At 40.0% G+C, this 26,483-nt stretch overlaps 2 protein-coding genes and 1 non-coding gene across 3 annotated transcripts in view; all 3 read left to right on the top strand.

Annotated features, from left to right (window-relative positions):
- The first annotated feature begins 621 nt into the window (after positions 1 to 621).
- On the top strand, positions 622 to 5,582 carry ZSCAN26 (zinc finger and SCAN domain containing 26). Its single transcript, XM_023508095.1, is given in 4 exon segments — positions 622 to 748; positions 751 to 1,013; positions 1,459 to 1,576; positions 4,629 to 5,582. Coding segments are annotated over 4 exon segments (1,407 nt in total). The 3' UTR covers positions 5,528 to 5,582.
- Positions 5,583 to 14,522: 8,940 nt separating this feature from the next.
- The window catches only part of PGBD1 (piggyBac transposable element derived 1), a 23,050-nt gene continuing 11,089 nt past the window's right edge, over positions 14,523 to 26,483 (top strand). Inside the window, 4 exon segments of the mRNA XM_023508102.1 lie at positions 14,523 to 14,585; positions 17,352 to 17,753; positions 23,118 to 23,182; positions 24,301 to 24,367. Coding sequence (XP_023363870.1) covers positions 17,358 to 17,753; positions 23,118 to 23,182; positions 24,301 to 24,367 — 528 coding nt within the window. The 5' untranslated portion in view covers positions 14,523 to 14,585; positions 17,352 to 17,357.
- Positions 17,101 to 17,207, top strand: LOC111722174. The gene has a single exon (XR_002771092.1). It is a non-coding gene; the product is annotated as a U6 spliceosomal RNA (small nuclear RNA).

Raw genomic sequence — 26,483 nt, 5'->3', positions numbered from 1 at the left:
CTGTTTGGAAGAGTCCATGTATATGGTAGATGAGCTACATTCTGGATTTATCTGAAAGTTTCCTCATTATTAGATTCACGTTAAATATTTTTAGTAAAAATGTTACACAGATAATAAAGCCCATGATGTCAATTGTATTACTATTGATGTTGCTAAGTTTGATCATTTTGGTTAAGTTTGTGACTGCCAGATACCATTTTTTCCTTTGTAATTAATAAGCAATCAGTGTGGTGATTCTTTGAGACTATGAAAACCTTCTCTTCCTCATTCCCTTTTCTTAGTGGTTTTAGCAACATTTACAGTCCTTGACTGAATCATTTTGAGGGCTAAAGATGATGATTTTTAAAATCTATTATTCCATTTATATTACCTGGCAATCTTCTGTAAAATAGGGTTGTTGTTTGTTTCTTTCTTTCATTTTACATGTATGTTTAGGAATGGTTGTTTTGGAGAGAAAATAAATGGATTACAGGAAATGTATAAACCCAAGAAAGGGTTATTACTATTTTACTACTACTACTATTATTGTTTCTGTGATTCTTGTTATATTTTTAGGAGTATCCCTGAGGATATAGTCAAAAGAAATTTCTCTAAAACAAAGAGAGCATTATGAAGCTGGGGATGGCAGCAGCATTGGTGAGTTCTCATTCTCTGGCTCCCTTGAATCTGAAGCAAGAGGGGCTTCAGGTAGTGAGGGAGGATCACAATTCTACTTGGGAACAGGAATTCAAGCTTCAAGGAAACAGCAGAGGCCATTGTGCAAACAATTAAGGCAGTTGTGTGATGAAGAGACCACAGGACCTCAAGAAGCACTGAGATGGCTCTTGGAGCTCTGCCATCAGTGGCCACAACCTGAGACCCACACCAAGGAGCAGATCCTGGAGCTGGAGCGGTTTCTGACCATTCTGCCTGAGGAGCTTCAGGCCCACTTATAGGAGCATCCCCCAGAGAACAGAGAGGACATGGTTGTTCTGGAGGATTTGAAGCTGGAGCTTGGAAAATCAGGACAACAGGTAAGGGCCAGATGTGCTCTTCTTTTGTAGGAAAGCAGAAATTGACATCTCTTGCCAGATAGGTGAATGTGAATTCACCTTTGGGAGGAAAATTGCTAAACTATTCCGTTTCTTTCCAGTCTCACTGTTCCTTTCAGTATATCTTATCTTCAGCTTACCTGTCCCTTCCTGGGAGGAAACTGACTATGCTTCAGATTCTTTTCTTTTTTTTTTTTGCAGTTTTTGGCTGGGACTGGGTTTAAACCAGTCCACCTTCAGCATATGGAGCCGGTGCCCTACTCCTTTGAGCCACAGGCACCGCCCTGCTTCAGATTCTTGAATCTCTTTTCTCTGCCGTTCTGGAGTCTCTCTTTGTTGTTTCCTAACACTTTATTGGTTTTCTGAACAGTTGTTTCCTAAACCTGCATGTGCCTAATTTTCCCTACATGTACCTAATTGTCCCTAGGATCCAGACCACACAAAGAAACAAAAATTGCATATGGAAGAGATAGCCCCACTGAAAGTGGTTCAAGAGCAGCAGGTTCAGCCTGAGTGTGAAGTTTCAAAGCCTGAGAAAGAGAAGGGTAAGAACTGGATTGCATCTTCTTGTGTGTGAGAGATGGTGGGGCTGTTCAGTTCCCTCTGAGGCCCCACTCAGCACCTTTTTGTTTTGTTTTTGTTTTTAAGTCAGGTTTATTGAAGTATAATTTACATTCAGTAAAATTCACTCTTTGTTAGTGTACATGTCAATAAATTTTCACAAATGGGAATTAATTATGGTCATCTTGGTGGTGCCCGTACCTCAGTGGGTAGGGCATTAACCACATACACCGAGGCTGGTGGGTTCAAACCCAGCCCGGGGCCAGCTAAACAACAATGACAGCTGTAACAAAAAATAGCCAGGCATTGTGGGTGCCTGTAGGCCCAGCTACTTGGGAGGCTGAGACGAGAGAATCACTTAAGCCCAAGAGTTTGAGGTTGCTGTGAGCTGTGACACTACGGCACACTACCCGGGGTGACAACTTGAGACTCTGCCTCAAAAAAAAAGGTACAAGATTTCTATCACCCAATTTTTTTTTTTTTTTTTTGAGACAAATTTTCACTCTGTTGCCCTGGGTAGAGTACTGTGGCATCATAGCAACCTCAAACTCCTGGGTTCAAGTCCTCTTGCCGTAGCCTCCCAAGTAGCTGGGACTACAGATGTATACCACGAGGCTTGGTTAATTTTTCTGTATTAAGTAAAGACAGGGAGACAGCGTTTCACTCTTGCTCAGGCTGGTCCTGAACTCCTGAGTTCAAGCAATCCACCTGCCTTGGCCTCCTAAAGTGCTAGGATTATAGGCATGGGCCACTGTACCCGGCTACCCCAAACATTTTAGTTACACAAAAGACTATGGAAAGTGTAGAAAGGGAATCTGGACCTTCACCCTGCTCTTTTCTCCTTACTATAGGCATAAATTTAAAAATGTAGTGCTAGTATCTCACAAAAGGCAAACAATTCCAACCATATGCTTCATTACTCATTTTTTCTTATCTCCTTCAAATTATTGTGAATATCTTTTTTTTTCTAAATGTGACCTGAATTTTTTTGCTTTGTTCTACTGTACTTTCTTTATCACTGAAATCCTCTTTCTAATTTCTATTCCTTATGTTTTTCTTTTCTTCTTTCTAGTCTGGTGCAATCTCTCTCTCTCTCTTTTTTTTACTTTAGTATCACCTTAGTACTTACATTAAAGTTAAGTTATATCCTGTTCAATTTCTGTCACTTAAACACAAATTCATTAATGTTTCTGTCTTCCTTAAAACCTTTCAGGAGCTGGGTAATAGTACTTTTTCTACTGTTTTTAATGTTTGAAAAATTCCATAGTAAACAGTAAAAAATAAAAATAAGAAAAAAAATCATCTTTATTAGTTCCCAGTAGCCATTAACACAGGTTCATATAGCATGTTCTGGCTTCATGTTTTCTTGAGAAAACATGTCTTCCCAAGTCCTAGTTTTCTTGAGACTTTTAGTTCTGACAGTTTCATGTCCCGGGAATTTCCTTATTCCTAGACAAATTGGGGTGGTGACCCTTTATCCTAAATGTTCACAGTGTGTATTTCCATCAGGACAAGATACATTCTCTTTCCCATTTACTCCTTACTCTTTCTTCTGAGCCTGTCCTGCCTTGTGTCTTCTATCTGTAATGTATTTTTCTCATTGCCCCTGACTAATTCCTCCTCATCCATCAGGACTTATCATAGATATCACTTTCTCTACCTTTCCATAAGTCTCCCAAGTCTGAGTTAGTTTCCTTATCAGTGCTTCTAGAGGTTTAAGATTTCTTCTGCTATAGAACATAGTTTTTGTTTTACTTCTCTTTTTCTCTTGGCCAGACTGATAGTTCAGGGGCTTTATCTTGTTTCTAGAATCTGCTTTTTTTTTTTTTTTTTTTGAGACAGAATCTTACTCTGTTGCCCTTGTTGTTGTTGTAAAATGCAGTGACATCACCATAGGTCACAGTAATATCAAATTCATAGGCTCCAGTGATCATCCTGCCTCAGCCTCCTGAGTAGCTGGGACTACAGGCGCATGCCATGACCCCAGCTAATTTTTCTATTTTTAGTAGAGACAGGGTCTCACTTAGGCTGGTCTTAATTCCTGAGCTTAAGAAATCCTCCTGCCTCAGCCTACCAAAGTGGGAGGATTACAGGTAGGCTCAACTCTATTTTTAATTATGTAGTATCTGCTGCCTTTATCTTGCTTACACTGATTAACCATCATTAGTTTGTTATTAGTGCTGCTTAGAGTCTCCCTCATCTGTTTTTCTCTCCAGTTTCCTTTTTACTCTCCCATTCTGACTTTGCATCACCATTCATGCTCCTAGAGAAAACAAAGTCTGCTTTGCATATGCTCACAGTTGCTTGGAATGTTGGGGGTTGGTGGTGGGGGAAGGGAGAGATGGACATAAGAACAATTTTACAGCATTGTGATTAAAAAAAACAAAACTGTGTTGAACCACATAGAAAAACAATTAGTGCTGTCCAAGGATGTCAGGAAAGGCCAAGGCATTTTTGTGAACTTCATGTTACTCTCAAGGTTTTATGGTCCAGTGTTTTTCATTTATTGATGAGAACACTGAGCCCAGCAGATTAAGATTACCTTTGTAAGATTCCACAGTTACTCAGTGATAAAATTGGCAGCACATCTACATTTCTTTTTTTTTTTTTTGTTCTTGCCTACATTTCTTTATTTGCAATTAAAATGTTATCCCTTTCTTATTGGCTCCAGGGTCCTTGATTAACATAGCTTTTTTAATTTCCATGTGACAAATCATTTTCAGGAAAAACAGTCATGCCCTTTAAAATAATTGGTTTGATTATTTGCTAGATTCTGTGTGTCTGGTGTAAATCATATGATAAAATTTAAACTATTTAAAATAAGTGACCTCCCTCTACAATCCCCCATCCTTCTCCAAAGGCATTTTACAGTTAATAATTACTTGTGTGTCACTTCATATATATTTTGTATAAACGAAAGCATCCACAGCATTTTTATTTTGTATACATAGCCTGATTTAAATTTTTCCTCTTAGTAGATTCCTTTCCCTAAGCATCAAAAAACAAGTAATTGGTGTTATGTATTTAATGTTTCAGATGAGGAGACAAGGATTGAGAATGGGAAGCTTGTTGTAGTGACAGACTCTTGTGGAAGAGTGGAGTCATCTGGGAAAATCTCTGAACCCATGGAGACTCATTATGAGGACTCTCCCTTAAAAAGGCAGCCAGCCAAGCCCAAGGAGACTGACTACAAATGCTCAGAATGTGGGGAGGGGTTCATCCAGCAGTTGGATCTGAGTGAACATGCGAGTGCACACACGGGAGAGAACCTCTGTGAATCTGAAGTATGTCAGAGCTCTAGCCTTACTGGACATCAGAAAACCCTCTCTCCAGAGAAAGGTCATCAGTGTCATGAGTGTGGAAAAGCCTTTCAGAGGAGTTCACATCTTGTCAGACATCAGAAAATCCATCTTGGTGAGAAGCCTTATCAGTGCAAGGAGTGTGGAAAAGTCTTTAGCCAGAATGCAGGCCTTTTGGAACATCTCAGAATTCATACTGGAGAGAAACCTTATCTATGTATTCATTGTGGAAAGAACTTTAGGCGCAGCTCTCATCTTAATCGACACCAGAAAATTCACAGTCAAGAGGAGCCCTGTGAGTGCAAGGAGTGTGGAAAGACCTTTAGTCAGGCCCTCCTCCTCACCCATCACCAGAGGATCCATAGTCATTCTAAAAACCATCAATGTAATGAATGTGGGAAGGCCTTCAGTTTGACCTCAGACCTTATTCGACACCACAGGATTCACACTGGAGAAAAACCTTTCAAGTGTAACATATGCCAGAAAGCCTTCCGATTAAACTCACACCTCACTCAGCATGTAAGAATCCACAATGAAGAAAAACCGTATGAGTGTAATAAATGTGGAGAAGCCTTCAGGCAGAGGTCAGGTCTTTTTCAACATCAGAGATACCACCATAAAGACAAACTGGCTTGATGAGGTGTTCTCGACTTGTAGAACGTCAGAGAGGGCACATTGAAGCAAACTGCACTTCAGGAAAAGTCACTGTAGCCAATGCTAGCATCAGAGCATTCCGGAGGGCCAGATTGGAGGCTCTCTGCCTCCATTCTCTCTCTTTTGTTTTCCTTAAAGTCAGTTTTAGACTTTAGTAATTTTTTTTTTTTTTTTGAGACAAAGTCTCATTTTGTCACCCTCAATAGAGTCCTGTGGCATCACAGCTCCCAGCAACCTCCAACTCTTGGATTTAGGCGATTCTCTTGCCTCAGCCTCTTGAGTAGCTGGGACTATAGGTGCCCACCACAATGCCTGGTTATTTTTTGTTGCAGTTGTCACTGCTCTTTTAGCTGACCGGGGCCAAGTTCGAACTCACCACCCTTGGTATATGGGGCGGTGCCCTACTCACTGAGCCACAGGGGCCTCCCAGACTTTAGTAATTTCATCCTAGTTGGTACTCTGGGATCAAAGCTAACCAGCATTCTTCACTGCAGGACTACAGAATCTTCAACATACTAAATGCATAATTGTGTATCTCTAAGCAGTAGTGAGTGACAGCTTTGAAGTCAGCAGTGAATCCACAGATTTATGGGCTTAAGCAGAACAAGGGCAGGTTGATAGTTTTGCATATCCTGTAGCAACCGGCTCCTATAAAATAAGACTAATGCTGTTTGGAAATATGTGTACTGCTCTCGAAGGTGTCTTAAAGTACAAATTAATGAGAACATTTTCTCCCAGTGGCTTTACCCCATTCCTCCCACTGACCCCATAGTCTCTCACCCAAAATCAATAACATAATTTTAAAAAGTGAAGATAACCTTATTATTATTTTTTTTTTTGGCCAGGCCTGGGTTTGAACCCACCCCCTCCAGCATATGGGGCTGGTGCCCTACTCTTTTGAGCCATAGGTGCCACCCAGTAAAGATAACCTTGTACTGGTTAACTACAGAACTTGCCTTCAGGGTTAGATTCATGTAGCTTTACCATTTCCTACCCCCATCTCCACCACATTATTTCATTCAAGTTATAAACCAAAGTTTTACTGAGACTATGGAAGAGATTTCATAAGTCATTTGAATGAACAGTGCTGAATTAATCCAAGTAGCAACTGTTTCACTTGATAATTCCAGTATAGTGGCTGCTGCATGAACACTTCAATAAATGTCAGATTCAACTTTTTCCCTTTAATATTGATGCAAATTTTAAAATGTTGCTTGTTCTGGAATTCTTTGAAAGTTAAAACAAAGTTAGCTTAGAGAAGAGATTATGATCTTTATATCATGAATACCAGAATGTCATAGTAATGATAAAGAATATTAAACTTAAGACTTGAGTCCACTCCAAAACACATCACCAGGATGATAAACACCACTTATTACCACTGCCATCAGCATTGGTAGCAGCTGCATAGGGTACTGCTGTCTGGAGAAGACTTCTTAGTCTGCCAGTGTGGGAAGATTGGTGAACCCTCATGTAGTGAATAGGACTAGGTTTAGCTGCATATGGTTTAAAATACTAAAAATTAGGAATGACTTCATAAAATTTATTTTTCTCTTTGATAGAAAAGGTAGAGATAATCCATCCTTGATGACTGCTGAAGCTCTAGCTATCATGTGCAAAATGTGGAGAAAAGGCAGGACAAAAAGATTCCTCCAAATTCAAACAGCTCACTTTCAGCAGCCTTTCCCAGCATATTTTAGCATATATGTCATAGGCCAAAACTTAGGAAAGGAAGACTAGAAAGTATACCTTACTGTGGGTTATAGAGTGCCCAGCTGAAAATTAGAGTTTTGTCACTAAGGATAAAGGGGAGAATAAATGTATTAGGCATTTATAACAGGCTCACTACCTGTTCCTTCCCATTCTAATCTGACCAGTGCAAGCTGACCAGAAGCACCCGTTAATACTATTTTTTGAAAGGAGAACAAAAATCTGTAGAAGCAGCTGTAACTTTTTTAGACAGTAAAGGATTTCATGTAAAGTCAGTCATAGCCTGTTGCTTAGGAAGCCACAAAACTAGGTATCTTTTATTCTGCCTTTAAGGATTTCATGTAAAGTCAGTCATAGCCTGTTGCTTAGGAAGCCACAAAACTAGGTATCTTTTATTCTGCCTTTATGACTAAAATTACATTGATGGCAGGAATTTTTCCTCTAAATATTGTGAGGCCTATGCTTGAGGTGGGTACCTAAACATTTAGCTCCATGTTATAGTTTAAATCTGTTTGTTCAGTTTAAGAAGAAAAGTACATAAATATCTTTATTATTATGAAAAAGCAATGAAAATAAAAAGATTCAAAATATAAAGAACTATATTCCCTTTATTATCTGGAAAACTTATCTTGGCTTTCTCCATGATTATATAGAACAGGTATAAACATTCTAAATTCATTGACACCTTAAACAACCTAATTCTTCCCTTCAGGTCCAAAGGAAATGGTGTTATTCTGCTTGGGGAAGATCCATATTCACCTGGGCATATATGTCAGAGAAGTATTTAAAAATGCTTTCTTTCTTAATCATAGAAGCATTGAACAAAGGACAAATGTCATAGCAATCTCAATTAAGGTCTCACTTGCAGCGTAAAACAGCCATATCACCCTAAAGGTAAGTTAAACATCTATTTAGAGGACAGGAATCCAGGAGGAATGTATGCAGCAATATCTTTTACTAATCAGGCAATTCTGTTTGGGTAGCATTGTGTGATATCCAAATATAGAGTGGGATGGGAAGCCTCTGTCTCCATTTCCCTCTCTTCTGTTTAAAAACTGATAAAGTTGTTACATAGCTTACCATTATACAGTAGTTGAAAAATAAGAAAGAGAAGAAAATCAGGCTCAGCAGCCATAGTACAGTGGTTATGGTGCTAGCCACATACACCAAGGTTGGCAGGTTTGAACCCAGCTTGGGCCAGCTAAACAACAATGACAACTGCAACAAAAAATAGCCGGGCATTGTGGCAGGCACCTGTAGTCTCAGCTACTTGGGAGGCTGAGGCAAGAGAATGACTTAAGCCCAAGAGTTTGAGGTTGCTGTGAGCTGTGACTCCATAGCACTCTACTAAGGACAACATATGAGACTCTGTCTCAAAAAAAAGAGAAAAAGTCACCCTAATTGTCCTTGTTATAATTAGCTTCATAAATTCTGTTAAATTATGTCTGTTTATGATAGAAACTCTATTGTAATGAAAACTTGAAAAATATAAAGAAAAATCTTGTTTCATGATCCAGCTATATATAACTTCAAAATATATATTTTGAGATCCTTTCTTTTTTTAACACAAAGAAACACTTTGCTTTCCTCATTGGACTTTAATTGTATCACAAACGGTTTTCATTTGGAGCAAACAGGACAGTCAGTTTGCCCATCTGCCCACCTCATTCTGATTCAGTCCTGCCTTGATCCTGGAGTGGGCAGCCTCCCATGTGATCCTTCTTTGACCACTGATTATTGAATAAAGAGAAGAACTGAGCCAGACTTAGCTATTTAGATACCTATGGGAAGTTGATACTGATTTTACATTGTGATTGGTCTTTATTAGGCATTTGAAAAAAAGTAATACAGAGCTGGAACAATTTCTGTGGCTACTTAACCAAAAAGAGACAAATGAAGAGAAGCAAAAGAATGAAACCAGTTTCTAAAGCAAAGATCCTATGAGAGCCCAGAAAGACTCAGGAGCAGCAACTTAAGGCTTCAACTTCTGGAATCCATCTACATCCTGGTCTTAAAAGTCCCTGGAATACTCCTGTTTTCTTCTAATAAAGATTTTAAGTTTTGAAACCTCAAAAACAAATCCCTGATTAAGACACACAGGTTATTAATAATCTTCATGGAGGATTGTTTTCTATATAATCTGTACCATATTCTGTAGTATATGTCTCTATTGTTAGTTTATATCATTTATAGTCTGTCACCATAAACAATATTCCTGTGAATGTGCTTGTATGTACAACTTGCTCCCTGGTGGAATTTATTTCTTTAGTTCCCATAAATGAAAATCAATGAGCAAAAGGTAGGAGTAGTTTCTAAGACTTTTGATACATTTGTCAGAATTCCCTCCAGAAAGGTTATACCTTTCTCTATGCCCTATAAGCAGTCTGTGATGATGTCCAGTTTTCTATACCCACTTCAACTCTGGGAATTCTCTTTGTGAATATTTAACAGTTTAAAGTTCGTAAAATGGTTTGCTTTGCTTTTTTAAAATAGACCTTATTTTTTAGAGAAGTTTTAAGTTTATAGCAAAATCGAGAGAAAGATACTCCCCTATTATCAGCATCCCTTAACAGTGTGAAATTTGTTACAATTAATGAACCTATGTTGATGAACCACTGTCACCCAAAGACCATAGTTTACTTTAAGGCTTATTCTTGGTGTTGTATATCTTATTGATTTGGACAAATACATTATAATATTTATTCACCATTATAGTTGCAGATACTGAGTAGTTTTATTGCCCTAAAAATCCTCTATCCTTCACCTATTCATCCCTTCCTCCCCCTGCTTCCTAGCAAACCACTGATCTTTTTATAGTCCCTAATCAGAAATCCAAAGTCTGAAATGCTCCAAAATCTGAAACTTTGAGCACCCATATTATGTTGCTGGAATTTCTCTGCTGGGTACTTGGTCCTGGAAAATCAAAGAATGAGTTCACGGACCACCACAAGTAAGCAACAGGACAGATTTAATTGATAGATAAGAGAAGAAGGAAAACAAAACCTACGGCACAGCAGAGTGCTTCCCAAGTGGATATGTTGGCTCTCAGTTTAGGGGTTTACATGCAGTTGTCTTTCCCTGCAGGCAGTGGGGTTTGGAGAAATGGAATGTATGTCTAAAATATGTCATAACTGTTGGCACCAGAGGCCTGTGGGCAGAAGTCAATTTTAAAACTGCCATTGTGTAGGAATGTCATCTTGTTTGTGGTGTTGCGCTCTTCCCTGTTTAGATGGAACGCTAATCAAATTGGTTTATGAGCCTGTTCAGGCCCAGAAAAGGGGTCTATGTCCAGCTCTGATGGGGTTGGGAAGGACTGCATACTTGCATTAGTGACACAAGTCACAATGTCACACCTGACCTCATGTCACAGTCAAAATGCAGTCAAAACTTTGTTTCATGCACAAAATTATTTAAAATATTGTATAAGATTGTCTTTAGGCTGTCTTTCAGTACATATGGAACATAAATGAATTTATTTTCCATCAACATAGCTTTGTTCATAATTTCCAGGACTCAGAAGAAAACAAGACAGCTTTCAGTAAGTGTGGCAATGAAAAAGAAACCATACTGTGTAAAATAATTTAAATGGTTTATTCTGAGCCAAATATGGGGACCATGACCTAGAACAACACCCAAGAAACCTTGACCAAGTGGATTCTGTGGTAGGTTTGCAGTTTGGTTTTATACATTTCAGGGATACAAGAATTACAGGGAAAGTCATAAATCAATACATGGAAGGCATACATTGGTTTGGCCTGTAAAGGTGGCACATCTCAAAGGGGGGGCACAAGTTATAAGTGAGTTTAAAGATTCTTTAGTTGACAATTGGCTGAAAGAATTGGGCTTTGTCTAATAGACCCAGAGTCAGCAAAAAGGAATGCTGAGTTAAGTAAGGGTTTGTTAATCAGTGAAGAAGTATAGTATGCCCAGACCCAAGTGGTTTTTTATGTATATTGAGGACCTACAGGTATGTCTTGCATAACCTTAGGCGTATTAATGAGTCCCATAGGACAACTCTAAGGAGGGAAGAGAACATGATAAAGCATGGCTAGCAACTCAGTTTTCAGGGATCCCCTTGACCAAGGGGAGGGTCAGTCAACCACTGATTTGGGGGGGGTGTGCTTAAGATTTTGTTTTGGTTCACAGGTGAATGGATAAATACCGGGTTTTTATATTTTACTATTGAATATCTTTTCCCATTTTAATTAGTCATTTAAGATCTTGATATTGTGAATAATCATGTTCATTCCCTTTATTGATTTTTCCTTTAGAGTCTCCTTTTACTCTTTTTTTTTTTTTTTTGAGACAGAGCCTCAAGCTGTCCCCCTGGATAGAGTGCCATGGCATTACAGCTCACAGCAACCTCCAACTCCTGGGCTCAAGCTAGTCTCCTGCCTCCGCCTCCCAAGTAGCTGGGACCACAGGCGCCCACCACAACGCCCAGCTATTTTTTGGTTGCAGCCGTCATTGTTGTTTGGCGGGTCCGGGCTGGGGATTCGAACCCGCCACCTTAGGTGTACGTGGCTGGCGCCTTAGCCAGTTGAGCTATAGGCGCCGAGCCCTCCTTTTACTCTTAAACAGAAGTGTCCTTAAAAATTAACTAGGAGGTAGGTGTGGTGGCTCACACATGTAATCCTAGCACGTTGGGAGGCCAAAGTGGATTGCTTGATCTTAGGAGTTCAAGACCAACGTGAGCAACAGAGAGACCTCATCTCTACTAAAAACAGAAAAACCAGTTGGGTATTACGGCAGGCACCTGTAGTCCCAGCTACTTGGGAGGCTGAGGCAAGAACATCACTTAAGTCTAAGAGTTTGAAGTTGCTGTGAGCTATGACGCCATGGCATTCTACCCAGGGTGATAGAGTGAAACTCAGTCTCAAAAAAAAGAAAAAGGAAATCCTATTATAGCAGGAAACCTATGCAGATGGAAGACTCTAGGCACCAGTTGATTAGAGGAAGCGGGTTTATTCGGCTGAGGGTACTCGGAACACCAGCATGTTTCCCAAAACCGAGCCCCCCCCCCCGGACTCAGTCCCTTGCCTCTCTTTTATCCACTTTTCAGGGTGGGAGTGCACGTGAGGGTCATGAAATAAAGCGTGAGACATGACATCATCCTCAAGGGGAAAGTCAGATTCGCCTGTGTCCTTGAGACCTTTGGCCACCTGCCCTCAAAGGCAATGGAAGCCCAAAGAAGTTACTAGATTACAATCTAGGCCCCAGGTATGTCAGGGTAGAAACACGCAGACAATAGAAACGCCTGCGGCTTGGCTGAGGCCTACACAGGGTGGCTTGGACAGACTCTTTTAGTTCTGCTTTTTACTTTTCTTGCCTCAGTGTATCAAATGACCTTAGGGCCAGGTCTATGTGATAAGGAGTCCAGCACCCCCTTTTCTGATTCTAAATCACGTTACTCCACGTTTTATAGAGGAGAGGCCAGTGCTTTCTGATAAAAAATGGCCTGTTCACTTAAAATATTATTTATGCCAAGGAATCATATTTTGGGGTGAAATTTCCTTACCTCCTTCAGCATCACTAGGAATAGTTAAGTAAATTATGGTACAATCATGCAATGGAGTATTATTTAGCTGTTAAAGAATAAGTTAATGTGGCCGGGCAAGGTGGCTCACACCTGTAATCCTTGGACACTGGGAGGCTGAGGTGGGTGGATTGCCTGAGCTCATGAATTTGAGACCAGCCTGAGCCACAGCAAGACCTCGTCTCTTAAAAAAAAAAAAAAAAAAAAAAAATAGCCAGGCATTGTGGCAGGTGCCTGTGGCTGTGGTCCCAGCTACTTGGAAGGCTGAGGCAGGAGAATCACTTAAGCCCAAGAGTTTGAGGTTGCTGTGGGCCGTGATGGCACAGTACTCTACCAAGGGCAACAAAGTGAGACTGTCTCAAAAACAAACAACAACAAAAAAGAATAAGTTAATATGGAATGATCTCCAAGCTATCGTAACTGAAAAGAGCTAGGTGCAAAATTATATTCTGACCCCATAAGTATTTTAAAATATGTAGTGAAGGAACTAGGGAAATTTCATCCCAAAAGATGAGTCCCTGGTATAAATATTTTGAATTGAAGGTCACCGAAGGTCAAGAAACACTGGAAGAGGTCTTCCCTCTACCTGCATAAACTGAACTGACTGTATCAGAAGATCAAAGGGGACAATTGACTCCCCTTCCTCCTTCTGTTATTTCAAAATATTTCAGAAATGAGGGTGGGGAATATAGATGAACTAGGCCCAAGTCATTTGGGTCATAAATACCTGTCTCCCAGATTAATATAATATATAAGTCAATCTATTTCTCTCCCATCCCCTCCTCCTCCCTAGCAACGTTTAGGCCCTGTGCTCCTCAACATCCCCCTTCCCCTCTACAAGACCCCTATACAGATATTGAATTCCGTTAGAAAACTGGGTTACCACTCTGATTTTTCCCTGTGCAGATGGTAATCCTTTCTTTTATTAATCTGCCTTAATTATGAATTGATCTTTCAGCAAATTTTGAGGGGAAGTGTCTTGCCCCTACATAGATACAAATTTATTCACTAAACAAAATGTTTATTGAGTACTACCACGTGGCAGGTAGTGTCCTGGGAAGATATACACAAAATACTAACAATGGTTAACTCTAAGGAGTGGGACACTTTTTGTTTCATAGTCTTTATACAACTCGAGTTTATATTGTGCATATATAATCTGCACATTTAATGAAAAGAAAGTAATTTGTATTGTTTGCTGTATTGCAATATTTATTGATCTGTATCTTCTACCAACCTGTGATGCCCCCAAAGAAATTCCACCTTGTCTTTACCATTCTGTGGCTTTTAACTGAAATGATTTACCTAAATGCGTTTGAGCCATCAGGATGGGTCTGGCGTCGGGCAGGCGCCAAGAGAGGCCTGGGCCAAGCGGCAGGGGGCAGCAGGGGACCGCCTGGCGCATCAGAGAGACTAGCGGTGGCGCTCCTAGAGAGGCACGGAACCGGCCGAACGCCGCTACTAGGCTCCCGGACCCGCAGCACCCGCAGCTCTCGGCCCCAGCCTGGCTGCAGGAAGCGCCGGAGAGACCATCTCGCCCGCGGCCTGGGCTCCGATGAGGCGGCCGGCGACCCCGACTGTGGAACCCTGGGCCTCGGCGCTCCCATGGGAGGCTTTCACGAGGTCGGCCAAGTCTTTGTTGTGCACTGTCGCTGAACTTTTGGTCTGTTAAACAACTAGGGACGCACTATTGCCTGCCCGTTATGTGTCAGCCGCTGTGCTAGGTGCTGGGGTGGGATCTCAGTCAGATAACGTTCTGGACCTGCCAACCTGTCCTGGCTACTGGCATCTCAGGTACGTCTGCGTGCATTTATCAAGAAGTCCATCAATATTTGTTGAATACCCAGTACACGCCAGGCTTGTAGAGTCTGTGTAGAGATAAACCTTCTTCCTCAAGAAATGGTGGGGATCGAGGAGGGGAATTTGTAATACGAGATGGAGGGGCGGTACAGCTTCCGTGGCAACACCCCATCTCTACCTGTGTGGCTTAGAGAGGACAGAACAGTAGTTTTTAGGGGTGGCCAGGGAAGGTTTTACATAGGTCATTTGCTCGTAGTCTTGGGAATTTACAGTTAGAAGGGCAGTTTTGGCTGTGAAGGCATAAAGTCAACAGAAAAAGTTTGAGTATTCAGCATGGCGGTGAGGTGATGAATTTAGCGAGACCATAGATAGGAACTGTATCTTTTATTCTAGAGTTAGCTTTATGCCTGCAAAATAATGCGATGTTCCATAAACGTTTATTGAGTGACAAATCAGTAAAATCCAGTAAAGATCAGATCCTGTGGAGTTTGAATTTAGTTCATCAAGGAGTAATTAAAATTCATTTTTTGGAGGTTTGTTGAATGGAGTCAGGATTGTGCTTTAGGAAATATTAATCCAATGACAACGGATGGGGGAGTTGGACAGGAATACCCCATAGAAAATTATTGTAATAGTGAATGAAAATATAGTAAAGAAATTAAAAGGAAGAAATGGTAGCAAGAGGCGTTTCGAAGAATTAACTGAACTCAGAGTGATTGTATATAAAGGCAGATTTTAAGACTGAGTGCATGAAGAAGATAATGATACCAGTAGAATGGAGAAATTATAGAGTGAATGTAGTTTTGAGGGACTCTGATTTCAGTTTGGGATGTGATGAAATTATAGTGCAGGAGAGACCCACAGTTGCTGGCATTTCAAGGTATAGATTGGGAGTGTGAAAGGCAAATTGGAGCCAGAGATTTGAGTCTTCTTGGAGTAGAGATGTATTGAAATTATGCCTGAGATCACAAAAGGAGAAAGTGAGAGGAGAGAAAAAAAAAGAACTTGATGCTATCATGTATACTGTTTCAGTTACCTATGTCATATCAAAAATAAATAAAAGTGGCTCGGCACCTGTGGCTCAGGTGGCTAAGGTGCCAGCCATGTACACCCAAGGTGTCGGGTTCAAATCCCCAGCCCAGGCCCGCCAAACAACAATGATGGCTGCAACCAAAAAAAATAGCCAGGCGTTGTGGCGGGCGCCTGTGGTCCCAGCTACTTGGGAGGTGGAGGCAGGAGACTCACTTCAGCCCAGGAGTTGGAGGTTGCTGTGAGCTGAGATGCCACGGCACTCTGCCCAGGGGGACAGCTTGAGGCTCCTGTCTCAAAAATAATAATAATAATAATAAAATAAAATAAATAAAAGTTCAAAATTTAGTGGCTGAAAGTAATCCCAGCTACTTATTTCTCAGGATTGTGTGTGTTGACTTGTCAGTTCTACTGCTCATCTCACCTGGAGTTACTCATATAGCTCATATACTTGCATTCAGCTGATGAATCATCTGAGCATTAGGCCCAGCTGGGCTTAAGCTTGGGTATCTTGGTTCTCATTCACATGACTTTCTGCATGGCTAGCTTGGGCTTCTTCACAGCATGGCAGTCAATGACAGTGTGCCAGGAGTCACGAGGCCACTTTCTCTTACAGTATCATTCTGAAAGTCAAGAATGTGACTTTTGGTGCTGGGAACCTTTTGAAGTCCAAGTAGTTCCTTGGCTTCCTGAAAAAGCAAATTCAGGAGAGAGCTGATATATAAAGTGAGTGCAAGATTTACTCAGAAACTATAAAAAGTCTACTCTACAGAGCAGAAGCAAGTTCTCACTGCAGAAGAAAACTGGCTCCCTGGCTCCTATTGCCTTTCTATTTAAGCAACAACTTAAATTATAGGCTAAATAAGGGGAGGAATATTCATAGTAGGGATGGTGTTTCACCACCTTGGTTCTAACCTGTTGGAACTTGCCCTGCCTCCATCCTGTTTTGATCAGAGCAATTTGACACTTTGTTTTGAGACTTCCTGACTCAGTTAGGCAATGCCCAAAGCAGTACTTAAAGCAGGACCTATCAGTTCCCTATCTCAATTCTGCCATATTTGGTTGGTCAAAGCAAGTCATAGGCCAGCATAGATTCCACGGAAGGGTAGATTCCACCTCTTGACGAGAGTGTGGTATGTCTGAGTAGGGAGACTTTGGAACAGTCTACCACACCTACATTTAGGGTAGAATATTCAATGAGAGATGCACAGACACAAATGACCTCTGAGATTGTATTATTTGGCCTTGAAGGTAGTTATCTAGCTTAATGGGTAAAATTACTCCTCTCCTCAGCTAACATGTAGCAGCCCAAACATTCTTATTGTTAACCCTTCTTCTTTCATATCTTACATTCCTACCTTTGGGCTCAACCACTCTAGTGTTAAAGATCAGCTTCTTATTAATTTCACTGATAATAGAGGTAAGTAGGTTCAGCTTTTGGGCTTTACCTAGAATGGGGACAAAAATATACATATACATAGTGCTCACTTCAGCAGCACATATACTAAAATTAGAATGATACAGAGAAGATTAGCATGGCTCCTGTGCAAGGATGACATGCAAATTCGTGAAGCATTCCATATTTTTAAAGCTGAAAATATATATATATATATATAAGTACATAGAGTTTTGGCTCTCTTAAAATTTGCATATTATTAATACTAGTTATGCTCAGCTATACATTTCTGAAACACAGACCCCGGCTAAGTGAACCTTTTCCTATCCTTTAAGCTCAACATGTATGAAGCTTTGCCTGGCCCTGCTCTTGAAAATGAAGTTGGCTTTGTGAAATTGAAGGAGGAAGATCCCACCTGGGAGCAGGTGTGTAGTGCCCAAGAGGGCAGTTCCCACACTCAGGAGCTCTGCCGTTTGCGCTTTCGACAGTTCTGCTACCAGGAGGCTTCTGGGCCCCAGGAAGCTTTAGCCCAACTCCGAGAACTTTGTCATCAATGGCTAAGGCCAGAGATGCACACCAAGGAACAGATCCTCGAGTTGCTGGTGCTGGAGCAGTTCCTGACCATCCTACCCAGAGACCTCCAGGCCCGGGTACAGAGGTATCCTCTGGAGAGTGGGGAGGAAGTAGTGACAGTGCTGGAGAATCTAGAAACCAGAAGTGGAAACAGAGGACACCAGGTAGGAAGAGAATATGTGTGGTGGTGTGGGAGAAGAAATGGGGAACATCTATGTTAACTTCTAACTTTTTATTTGGAAATAATTTATAACTTATAGAAGTATTGGAAAATGTAGTCCTAGTTTCTCAGGAGGCTGAGGCAGGAGAATCAGTTAAGCCCAGGAGTTTGAGGATACAATAAGCTATAATTGTGCCACCGTGCTCCAGCCTGAGTGACAAAGCAAGACCTTGTCTCTAAAAAGATTAATGAAATAAAGAAATACCGAGAGGGTAGTTCAGAGAATTCCTGTATCCTCTTCGCCTGGATTCACTGGTTGTTAACATTTGTTTCACGATTTGCCCACTACTCCACTTGTGCAAACAAGTGCATGTTCTCTCTCTCTCATTCATTATGCATATGTATAAGTATATACACACATACACTTTTATTTTTCCTCAAACCGTTTGAGAGTTAGTTGCCTACATGATATCTCTTTACCGATGTTATTTCTGAAGATCAAGGACATTCTCTTCTATAACCTGAAGAGAAGTAATCAAGTTTAGAGAATTTAAAATTATTATGATACTATCTTATAATACTACTTTTTATTCAGATTTTACCATGTTTCCCAACAGTGTTTTTTTATGTCAGTTCCCCCAATCTAGAATATAAGCCAGCATCACACATTGCATTTAGTTGCTGTGACTCTTTAAATTCCATGAATTTGGAATAGCTGCTCAGTCTTTCTTTGTCATGACATTGATATTTGTGAAGAGTATAGGCCAGTTTTTTTTTTTTTGAGAATGCCTCTCAATTTGGATTCTTCTTAAGTGCTACATAGCTCATCGCTGAATAGCACTACAATTACCTTTAAAGTACATTCCTTGGCCAAGTAGCGACTCTAGTAATATTGAACAATGAAGTATGCGTGGCTCAGCACCTGTAGCACAGTGGTTATGGCGCCGGCCACATGCACCAAGGTTGGTGGGTTCAAACCTGGCCCGGGCTAGCTAAACAACAATGACAACTACAACAAAAAATAGCTGGGCATTGTGGCGGGCGCCTGTAGTTCCAGGTACTTGGGAGGCTAAAGAGAATCGCTTAAGTCCAAGAGTTTGAGGTTGCCATGAGCTGTGATGCCATGGCACTCTACCTAGGGCAACATAGTGAGATTCTGTCTCAAAGAAAAAAAAAATGAAGTATGCAGCATTTTTTCTAGGATGTGTTCATGAGCTTGTGAAATGACTACCACAAGCTAATGAACGTATCCATCTACTCACAATTAACCGTTTTGTGTGTGTATAGTAAAAATACCTATGATCTACTTTCTTAGTAGATTTCAAGTATACAATACATTTTTACCAACTACAATCACCATGCTGTACCTTAGGTCTCCAGAACTTATTTATCTTACGACTGCAAGTTTGTACCTTTCACCAATGTCAAGTTTTATTTTTATGTCTAACCCTGTATCTATACAAACTTTTGAAAACTTAGAGAATTTTAAAATGGTAGAATTTTAAGGTCTTATCAACACCCACAATACTTAGGAAAGCTAAAATTCAGAAAGTTTAAGACCTTGCTCAAGGTCAACAGAGGCAGAGCCACTTCTAGAATTTAAGTCTCCTGACCTTTGACTAAAACTCCCTGTCAACAACATGTTTCTATTCTACATTTTTAATTCTACACTTGTGGATGTTTAAAAATATTTACTTGGTGACTTCCCACAAGTTTATACTTTTTCCTGTGGTAACATATTCTCCAGTATCCTCTTTGGTTCTGATCTTTTAATCTTTTTAAATGCAACTTAAACTAGAAACTAGGGTGTAATAGATTCTCCCTTTTCTCAATTTGGAGTGCACTAACCCTTGTGCAGGGTCTCTTACTTTCCATGTTTGGGCTTCTCCTCCAGTTAAAGCATCCCAACTATTAGGTATATTTCAGCTTGCTGGAGGCATCTGGCAATAGGGTAAGCCATGCAAAGAATGTAAAGTTTGTGTCTACAGACTCATTGAAGAGCACAGATAAAAGCACACAGATACTCTTCAATGAAGAGACCTTAGAACTTTATAAAGGAATATTTTTAACTCTTGAGAGGAAGATTTTTTTCTCCCAGTATTTGTTGAAAACTATGTATATTTCTTCTCTTCCCTGGAAAAATGCATGCACATAAAAAATTTTGCATATGATTTCAGGGAATTGGTTTACCAATCACCAAACTGTTGATTTGTGAATGCTGATATTTTGATAGTAAGTGCAGAATGGCTCATATAATCAATGATACAAGAACATTAGAGGGGAATAAAATGTATAGGGCTCAGATTATTTGTGATATTTACCCTTTGCAGCATAAATGGAATTTGATAGTTCCCTGTGTACATGGCTGATTGTCTACCCCTGCATGAAGCTCCAGTGTTTTATTTATGTGAAAAAAGTTTATAGATGTTAGGGAGCTCTATAGTCTTGGGAGCTGGGAAAGTTTTCCAAGAGAGGTGATCCCGGCATTGTACCTTGAAGGATTTGGAGTGGAGCAAAAATGAGATAAGCATTCTCATTTACTTTTAGATGATGAACATTCTCTACTGAAATTGATTTTATTTCATTTGATTAGAGAAGAGAGACAATGAAGAATGAATGTGAGTAGTTGTAAGAATGGTGATGGTAATTGACAGATAACAGTGGTCATAGAATATAGAATTCTTTAATGTGTGTGAAGACTTTAAAAACTGCATGAGATGGCTCATATAGCTGGATCCTGGGCCTAGGGGTGCTTTTCCTTGATCCTCTAAGCCCCGATAAGGATGCACCACTGCAGTGGTATGTATGGTATGGGGATAAAGATACTCCTTGTCCTTCAGAAAGTACACCTAGTCATTCTCAAGGCCTTCTTATATCCTCTTAGCTCCTCCTAAATTTTCTTAAGACTCTGGCTAAGGACCTGCCTAACTAGTAGTTATAAACCCAACACATTTCTACAGGTTACCTGAGACCAGAAGGTCAGTTTTCCAGGCATAGCAGCATCTCTTCCTCCAATGCTAGTCAACCAACATGGCTAGAGGATAGGGTTTCTTTAGGGAAAAGATCGAGTAGAGGGAATGGGAAGGTTAGTTGGGGCCATTTATGGAGGCCTTTAAATTCAAACCAAGAAGCTCTAACTTTATCATTAAAAAGTTGGGTGTCCTTGAAACCTTTTTTAAAATAAAAAATGTGATTTTTAGCAATTGTGTTATTTATGTGTATGTGTATAATATTGCATCCTTACCTGCCATGAAATACTAGATTTAAAATGAAAACTCTAGAATATTTTTGCCTGTCTCAATTGTAATTGATTCTTCATGTCAGCTGCATTATTAGGTATTTAGATATGATGATGTAGAAAGAACTTTGAGATATCATCTGGTTCATTGCAACTTAAATCCATTTTCTCCTATTTTGTCTTTGGCAGGGATGTATAGCAGTGGACTGGTGTTTGTAACAAAATTTCATATGCCTAAAAACATTTCTTTGCTCCTTTCTTAGGCCTAACTCCAATGCCTTTCCAATGCCTTCTAACTCAGGAGCAAACACAAAGTCTGATCTGATCTATGATCTCTAAAATTTTCTGTCACCTTTGATCTCTTTCTTCTTTCCTTACTGCATTATATCTTTATCTCCTTCTGTTTTCTGTTGCCACCTTCCCCCTTCTTAACTTAGCCCTTTTTCTGTCAGTGGATCTGCTTTATTTTACAGTGGATTTTTTGTTGTTGTTGTTAAATCATAGCTGTATACATTAATGCAGTCATGGGGTACAGTGTGCTGGTTCTATATACAATCTGAAACCAGTTTTCTTTTCATCAAACTGGTTAACATAGCCTTCATGTCATTTTCTTAGTTATTGTGTTAAGACATTTATATTCTACATTTAGAAAGATTCACAGGTACCCTTGTAAAATGAACCATAGGTATGGTCCCACCAATCACCCTCCTTCTACCTATCCTCCCCCCTCCCCTCGCCTCCCCATATTCTTGGGCTATAATTGGGTTATAGCTTTCATATGAAAGCTATACATTAGTTTCATAGTAGGGCTGAGTACATTGGATACTTTTTCTTCCATTCTTGAGATACTTTGCTAAGAAGAATATTTTCTAGCTCCATCCATGTAAACATGAAGGAGGTAAAGTCTCCATCTTTCTTTAAGTCTGTATAATATTCCATGGTGTACATATTACAGTGTGCTTTTAAAACTGTTTGGTTTGGCATAATAAAAGGGAATCAGGGCAGGCCAGGTGTGGTGGCTTATACCTGTAATTCTAGCACTCTAGGAGGCCAAGGTTGGTGGATTGCCTGAGCTCAGGAGTTTAAGACCAGCCTGAGTAAGAGTGAGACCCTGTACTAAAAATAGAAAAACTAGCTGGCATTGTGATGGGCACCTGTAGTCCCAGCTACTTGGGAGGCTGAGGCTAGAGGATTGATTGAACCCAGGAGTTTGAGGTTGCTGTGAGCTATGATGCCACTCCACTCTACCAGGGTTGACAGAGTGAGATGCTGTCTCAAAAATAATAATAATAATAATGGTAATAATAATAATAAAGTGAATTAGGGCAAGGCTTTTTTTTTTTTTTTTACCAACAACAACAACCATAAAAAGATTCCATAGTATTCCCTTGTGTCCAGAACAAAGAAAAATGATACTGTGTTCTGTTATATTTTGGGTTAGAATTACCACATATGCTCTTCATTTGGTAATTTTGTGTTCCTTGTATTGTTGCTTATCTTGAAAATGTCTCATTTAATCTTCATTAACCCTGTAAAATAGACTGTGTTCTTCCTATTATATAGGTGAGGAATTAGAAATTTAGAGAGGCTGTGACCCAAGGTCACATAGCTATAACTATAATTCAGCTCTTTGGACATCAAATGCAGTTTATATCTGCATTCTTTTTCACTAGTTAATCTATGAACACATCAAGATGAAAAAAATGTAGCTTGTAGCTCTCTCCTTTACACTGTTGTGCCTACCAGGTCTTGACAATCAAGATGTTTCAAAGCTGTTTCTTTCAGGAAATTCCTCATCCCTAACCATGATTGGATAATTTAAAGAAGGAACTCTGTATACTCTGAGAATTTTTGAATTTCTGAAGATACACCTGTTCTCCTTAAAGACAGTATTCAGAAGTGAACCTTAAATATAAAAATTAATAAATCAAACATTAACCATAGAGTCTTATCAGTCTAGCTCTGATTTTACAGTATTTCAAGTGACTCTTTGTAGTTTAAGGTATTTGGTAAACTTGCCTCCTCCCATTCTCCAAGGGATGCTGTTTTTTTGTTATCTTTTAGAAGCTTAGGCATTAGAGCAATTTTAGGAGGAACATTGCTTCACATTAAGACATGTTATTTTGGCAGCTGAATGATTATGATCTCTGCCTTCATTCTGCGTATCTCAAGAACAGGCCAGTGCTTTGCTGCAGGTCAGTAGTCTTGGGCCTCAGCTTTTAGCTTCTGTTAGAACTAGAATTCTTCACTTTCTAAACTTAGGAGGCTGGAAAGAGCCTTGTGTACCTCTCTCAGGGCTGTGGGAATGTTCTTGCCTTTGTTGTGTGGTAGTTATAGCAGCCCATATCTCTGTATTGTCTGTCCTTCATGGTAGAAAGCAGAAAGCATAATCCAAGGGTATTATGAACCAAGGGGGCTTGGAAGAGCCACTTTGCAACACAATTCATCCCTGTTCCTGGCGCTGTGCAACTGAGAGAAGCATTACCTCCCCAAGCTGCAGGACAGGAAAAAGAGAATCCAGAAAGAAAAGTTACAGTAAAGACAGACTTCTAGAATCCATGTTCTGCTGCCTGCCAACTGTGTGACCTGGGAAAGTTATTTAATAGGTCATTCATCTGGTCAGTCAACAATTATCTATTTGACTTCTGTGCACATTGCCCTCAGCTTTGATCCCTCTGAATGTGCCTAAGATAAATGAAGACAATAATTTGTACTTTTATGATTATTATGAGGATTGAAAGTAATCTAATCTTTTTAAGTAACAACACAGTGGCTGGCACTATGTGGTCATCATCACTATTTTGAGTATTATAGGTTCCTTTGGGATCAGTATCTCCTAACATGGCAGATTCTCAAAGGCTCTCCTAGCTCATGGCTAACATTTCTGCTTCTTTATTTCCTTTCCTCTCTCTTCATCTTCCTCTTTCCTGCTTCCTCTTTGCCTTGTCTCTCTGTTCTCTCCTTCTTTTCTTTCATCTTCTGTTCTCTGCTTGATCTTTCTTCTATTGCCAGCTTCTTCCACCTCTCCCTTTATTTTCATTTGTGATTATAATTTTTTATGTATGTGTATAAAAGTACATTACTGTAAAGCACCTTATGAGTTCATAAACCCCACTTGATTTTGAGGGTAGGTGACCCCAAGGTTTTAGCATTTTCGAATTTCTGATGGAGTAAAAGCAGTTGTGATGCTCTATCTCAAATAATAAATAAGGTGCACATCTTAATTTATGGATATTTAATAAACATAAGAAATTGGGGAGGGGGTTAGGTTCCCAACAAAGGGCACTCCTAAAGGCCATCGGGTTTCATTTAGACTAGCCCATCTCCAGGAAGAAAGCCCCAGAGATAAGTGAGCAGTGCCTGAGCTTAACCCAACCTGGGTGAGCAGGTTGCCCAGGCTTAAAGAAACTTCAGCAGTGGCCCTCCTTTCTGGCCACCTGTTGCTTGCCCTTCTCTTAGCTGACATTTGTCATCCTAAGCCTTTCCATCTTTCTGCCTCAAACTTGTCACAGAATATCACACACCATGTGCACATCCGTTAAGGAGCTGATATTGATGACATGTCATGTCACTGTTTCATTCTATACCATGTTTAGGAAGCACACCTGAATCTCAAGGCATGGGAGTAAGAGGTGGAATTAGGCCCCTGGTTTCAGAAAGTACCTACACTCATTTGATGCTGAGTGACTGATGCTTTGTCTTTTGAAGTCTCTGGTTTCTCTCCCCAGCCTGAGAGCAAAGGACTCTTCTCAAACTCATTTATATTCTCAGTGTTCACCACATATCCAGTATTTGGTGATAATAATGGAAAAACTCTGTATATCCAAGGTACAACTTCACATCTCATGAACTCACTCACTCCCCTGAGATTGCATTACTATCTTCATGAGGGCAGGTTTCTAATGACCCACCTCATCTCAGCATGATTACACTGGTAATAAATTTCAACCTGAGTTTTGGCAGGAATAAAGCATACCAAAGTGTGTGGCTCTTCTTAGATGTAATCAAGTTAAGATAAGGTCATAATGGATTACAGTGAGCCCTAAATCCAATGACTGGTATCCTTATAAGAAGCCCATGTGAAGACAGACACACAGGGAGAATGCCAGATCAAAACTGAGGCAGAGATTTGTCTGATGCATCTACTTGCCAAGGCTTGCCAACAACCACCAGACGCTAGAAGAGAGGCAAGGAAGTTTTGCCCCTAGAGTTTTCAGAGAGAACATGGACCTGTTCATACTTTGATTCTGAACTTCTAACTTCCAGAAAAGCGATAATAAAATTCTGGGGTTTAAAAATTTTTTTTTCTTTAGGCACCATCCAAGGAAAAAGACAAAAATTCTGTTGTTTTAAACCATGCAATTTATGGTACTTTATTATGAGAGCCCAGGAAACCCATATGGATTTCAAGACAAACTACATATTGAAAAGGGGGAGAAAATCAGGAGGTATGATATTGCAAGCATATGTCCTTTTAATTGCACTCTGCTTTATTGCATCAGCAGACACTGCATTTTTTATAAATGGAAAGTTTGTGGCAACCCTGCATCAAGCAAGTCTATGGGCATCATTCTTTCAATAGGATGTGCTCATTTCATGTCTATACATTTTGGTAATGCTTGCAGTATTTCCAAATTTTTATTATTATATCTGTTATGGTGATCTGTGATCAGTGTGCTTGCAATGTTATAAACTTTTTTATTATTATGTCTGTTATGGTGATCTGTGATCAATGGTGATCTTTGATGTTATTATTGTAATTGTATTGGGTCACTGTAAACCACGCCCATATGAGATAACAAAGTTAATTAGTAAATGGTGTGTTCTGCCTCATCCACTGACCAGCTATTCCCCCTTGTCTCTCCCTTTCTTTGGGCCTCCCTCTTCCCCAAAACAACAATATTGAAATGAGGCCATTTAATAATTGCACCGTGGCCTCTAAGTGTCAGGTAAAAGAAAGACTATCACATCTCTTACTTTAAATCAAAGCCAGAAATGATTAAGTTCAGTGAAGGTGTGTTTAAAGCTGAGATAGGCCAAAAGATAAGCCTCTTTCACCTCTTGATGGCAAGCATATATGCTAACAATATGATTTACTGAGTAGTTTTGGCCCATTGTTGAGACCTACTGCTGAGAAAAAAAAAGATTCCTTTTCAAATATTACTGCTCATTGACAATAAGCTTGGTCATACAAGAGGTATAATGGACTTGTACAAGGAGATTAATGTTTCCTTTCCTGCTAACACAACTTGCATTCTGCAACCCATGAATTAAGAAATAATGTTGAGGCTCGGCACACGTAGCACAGTGGTTACGGTGCCAGCCACATACACTGAAGGTGGTGTGTTCGAACCTGGTCCAGGCCAGCTAATCAGTTGTAACAAAAAAATAGCCAGGTGTCGTGGGGGGTGCCTGTAGTCCCAGCTACTTGGGAGGCTGAGGCAAGAGAATCGCTTAAGCCCAAGAGTTGGAGGTTGCTGTGAGCTGTGATGCCAT

Source organism: Otolemur garnettii, unplaced genomic scaffold (genome assembly GCF_000181295.1).
Source record: "Otolemur garnettii isolate 467f Iridium unplaced genomic scaffold, OtoGar3 scaffold00223, whole genome shotgun sequence".
NCBI lineage: Eukaryota > Metazoa > Chordata > Mammalia > Primates > Galagidae > Otolemur > Otolemur garnettii.
This window is presented reverse-complemented; position numbering and strand designations above follow the sequence as displayed.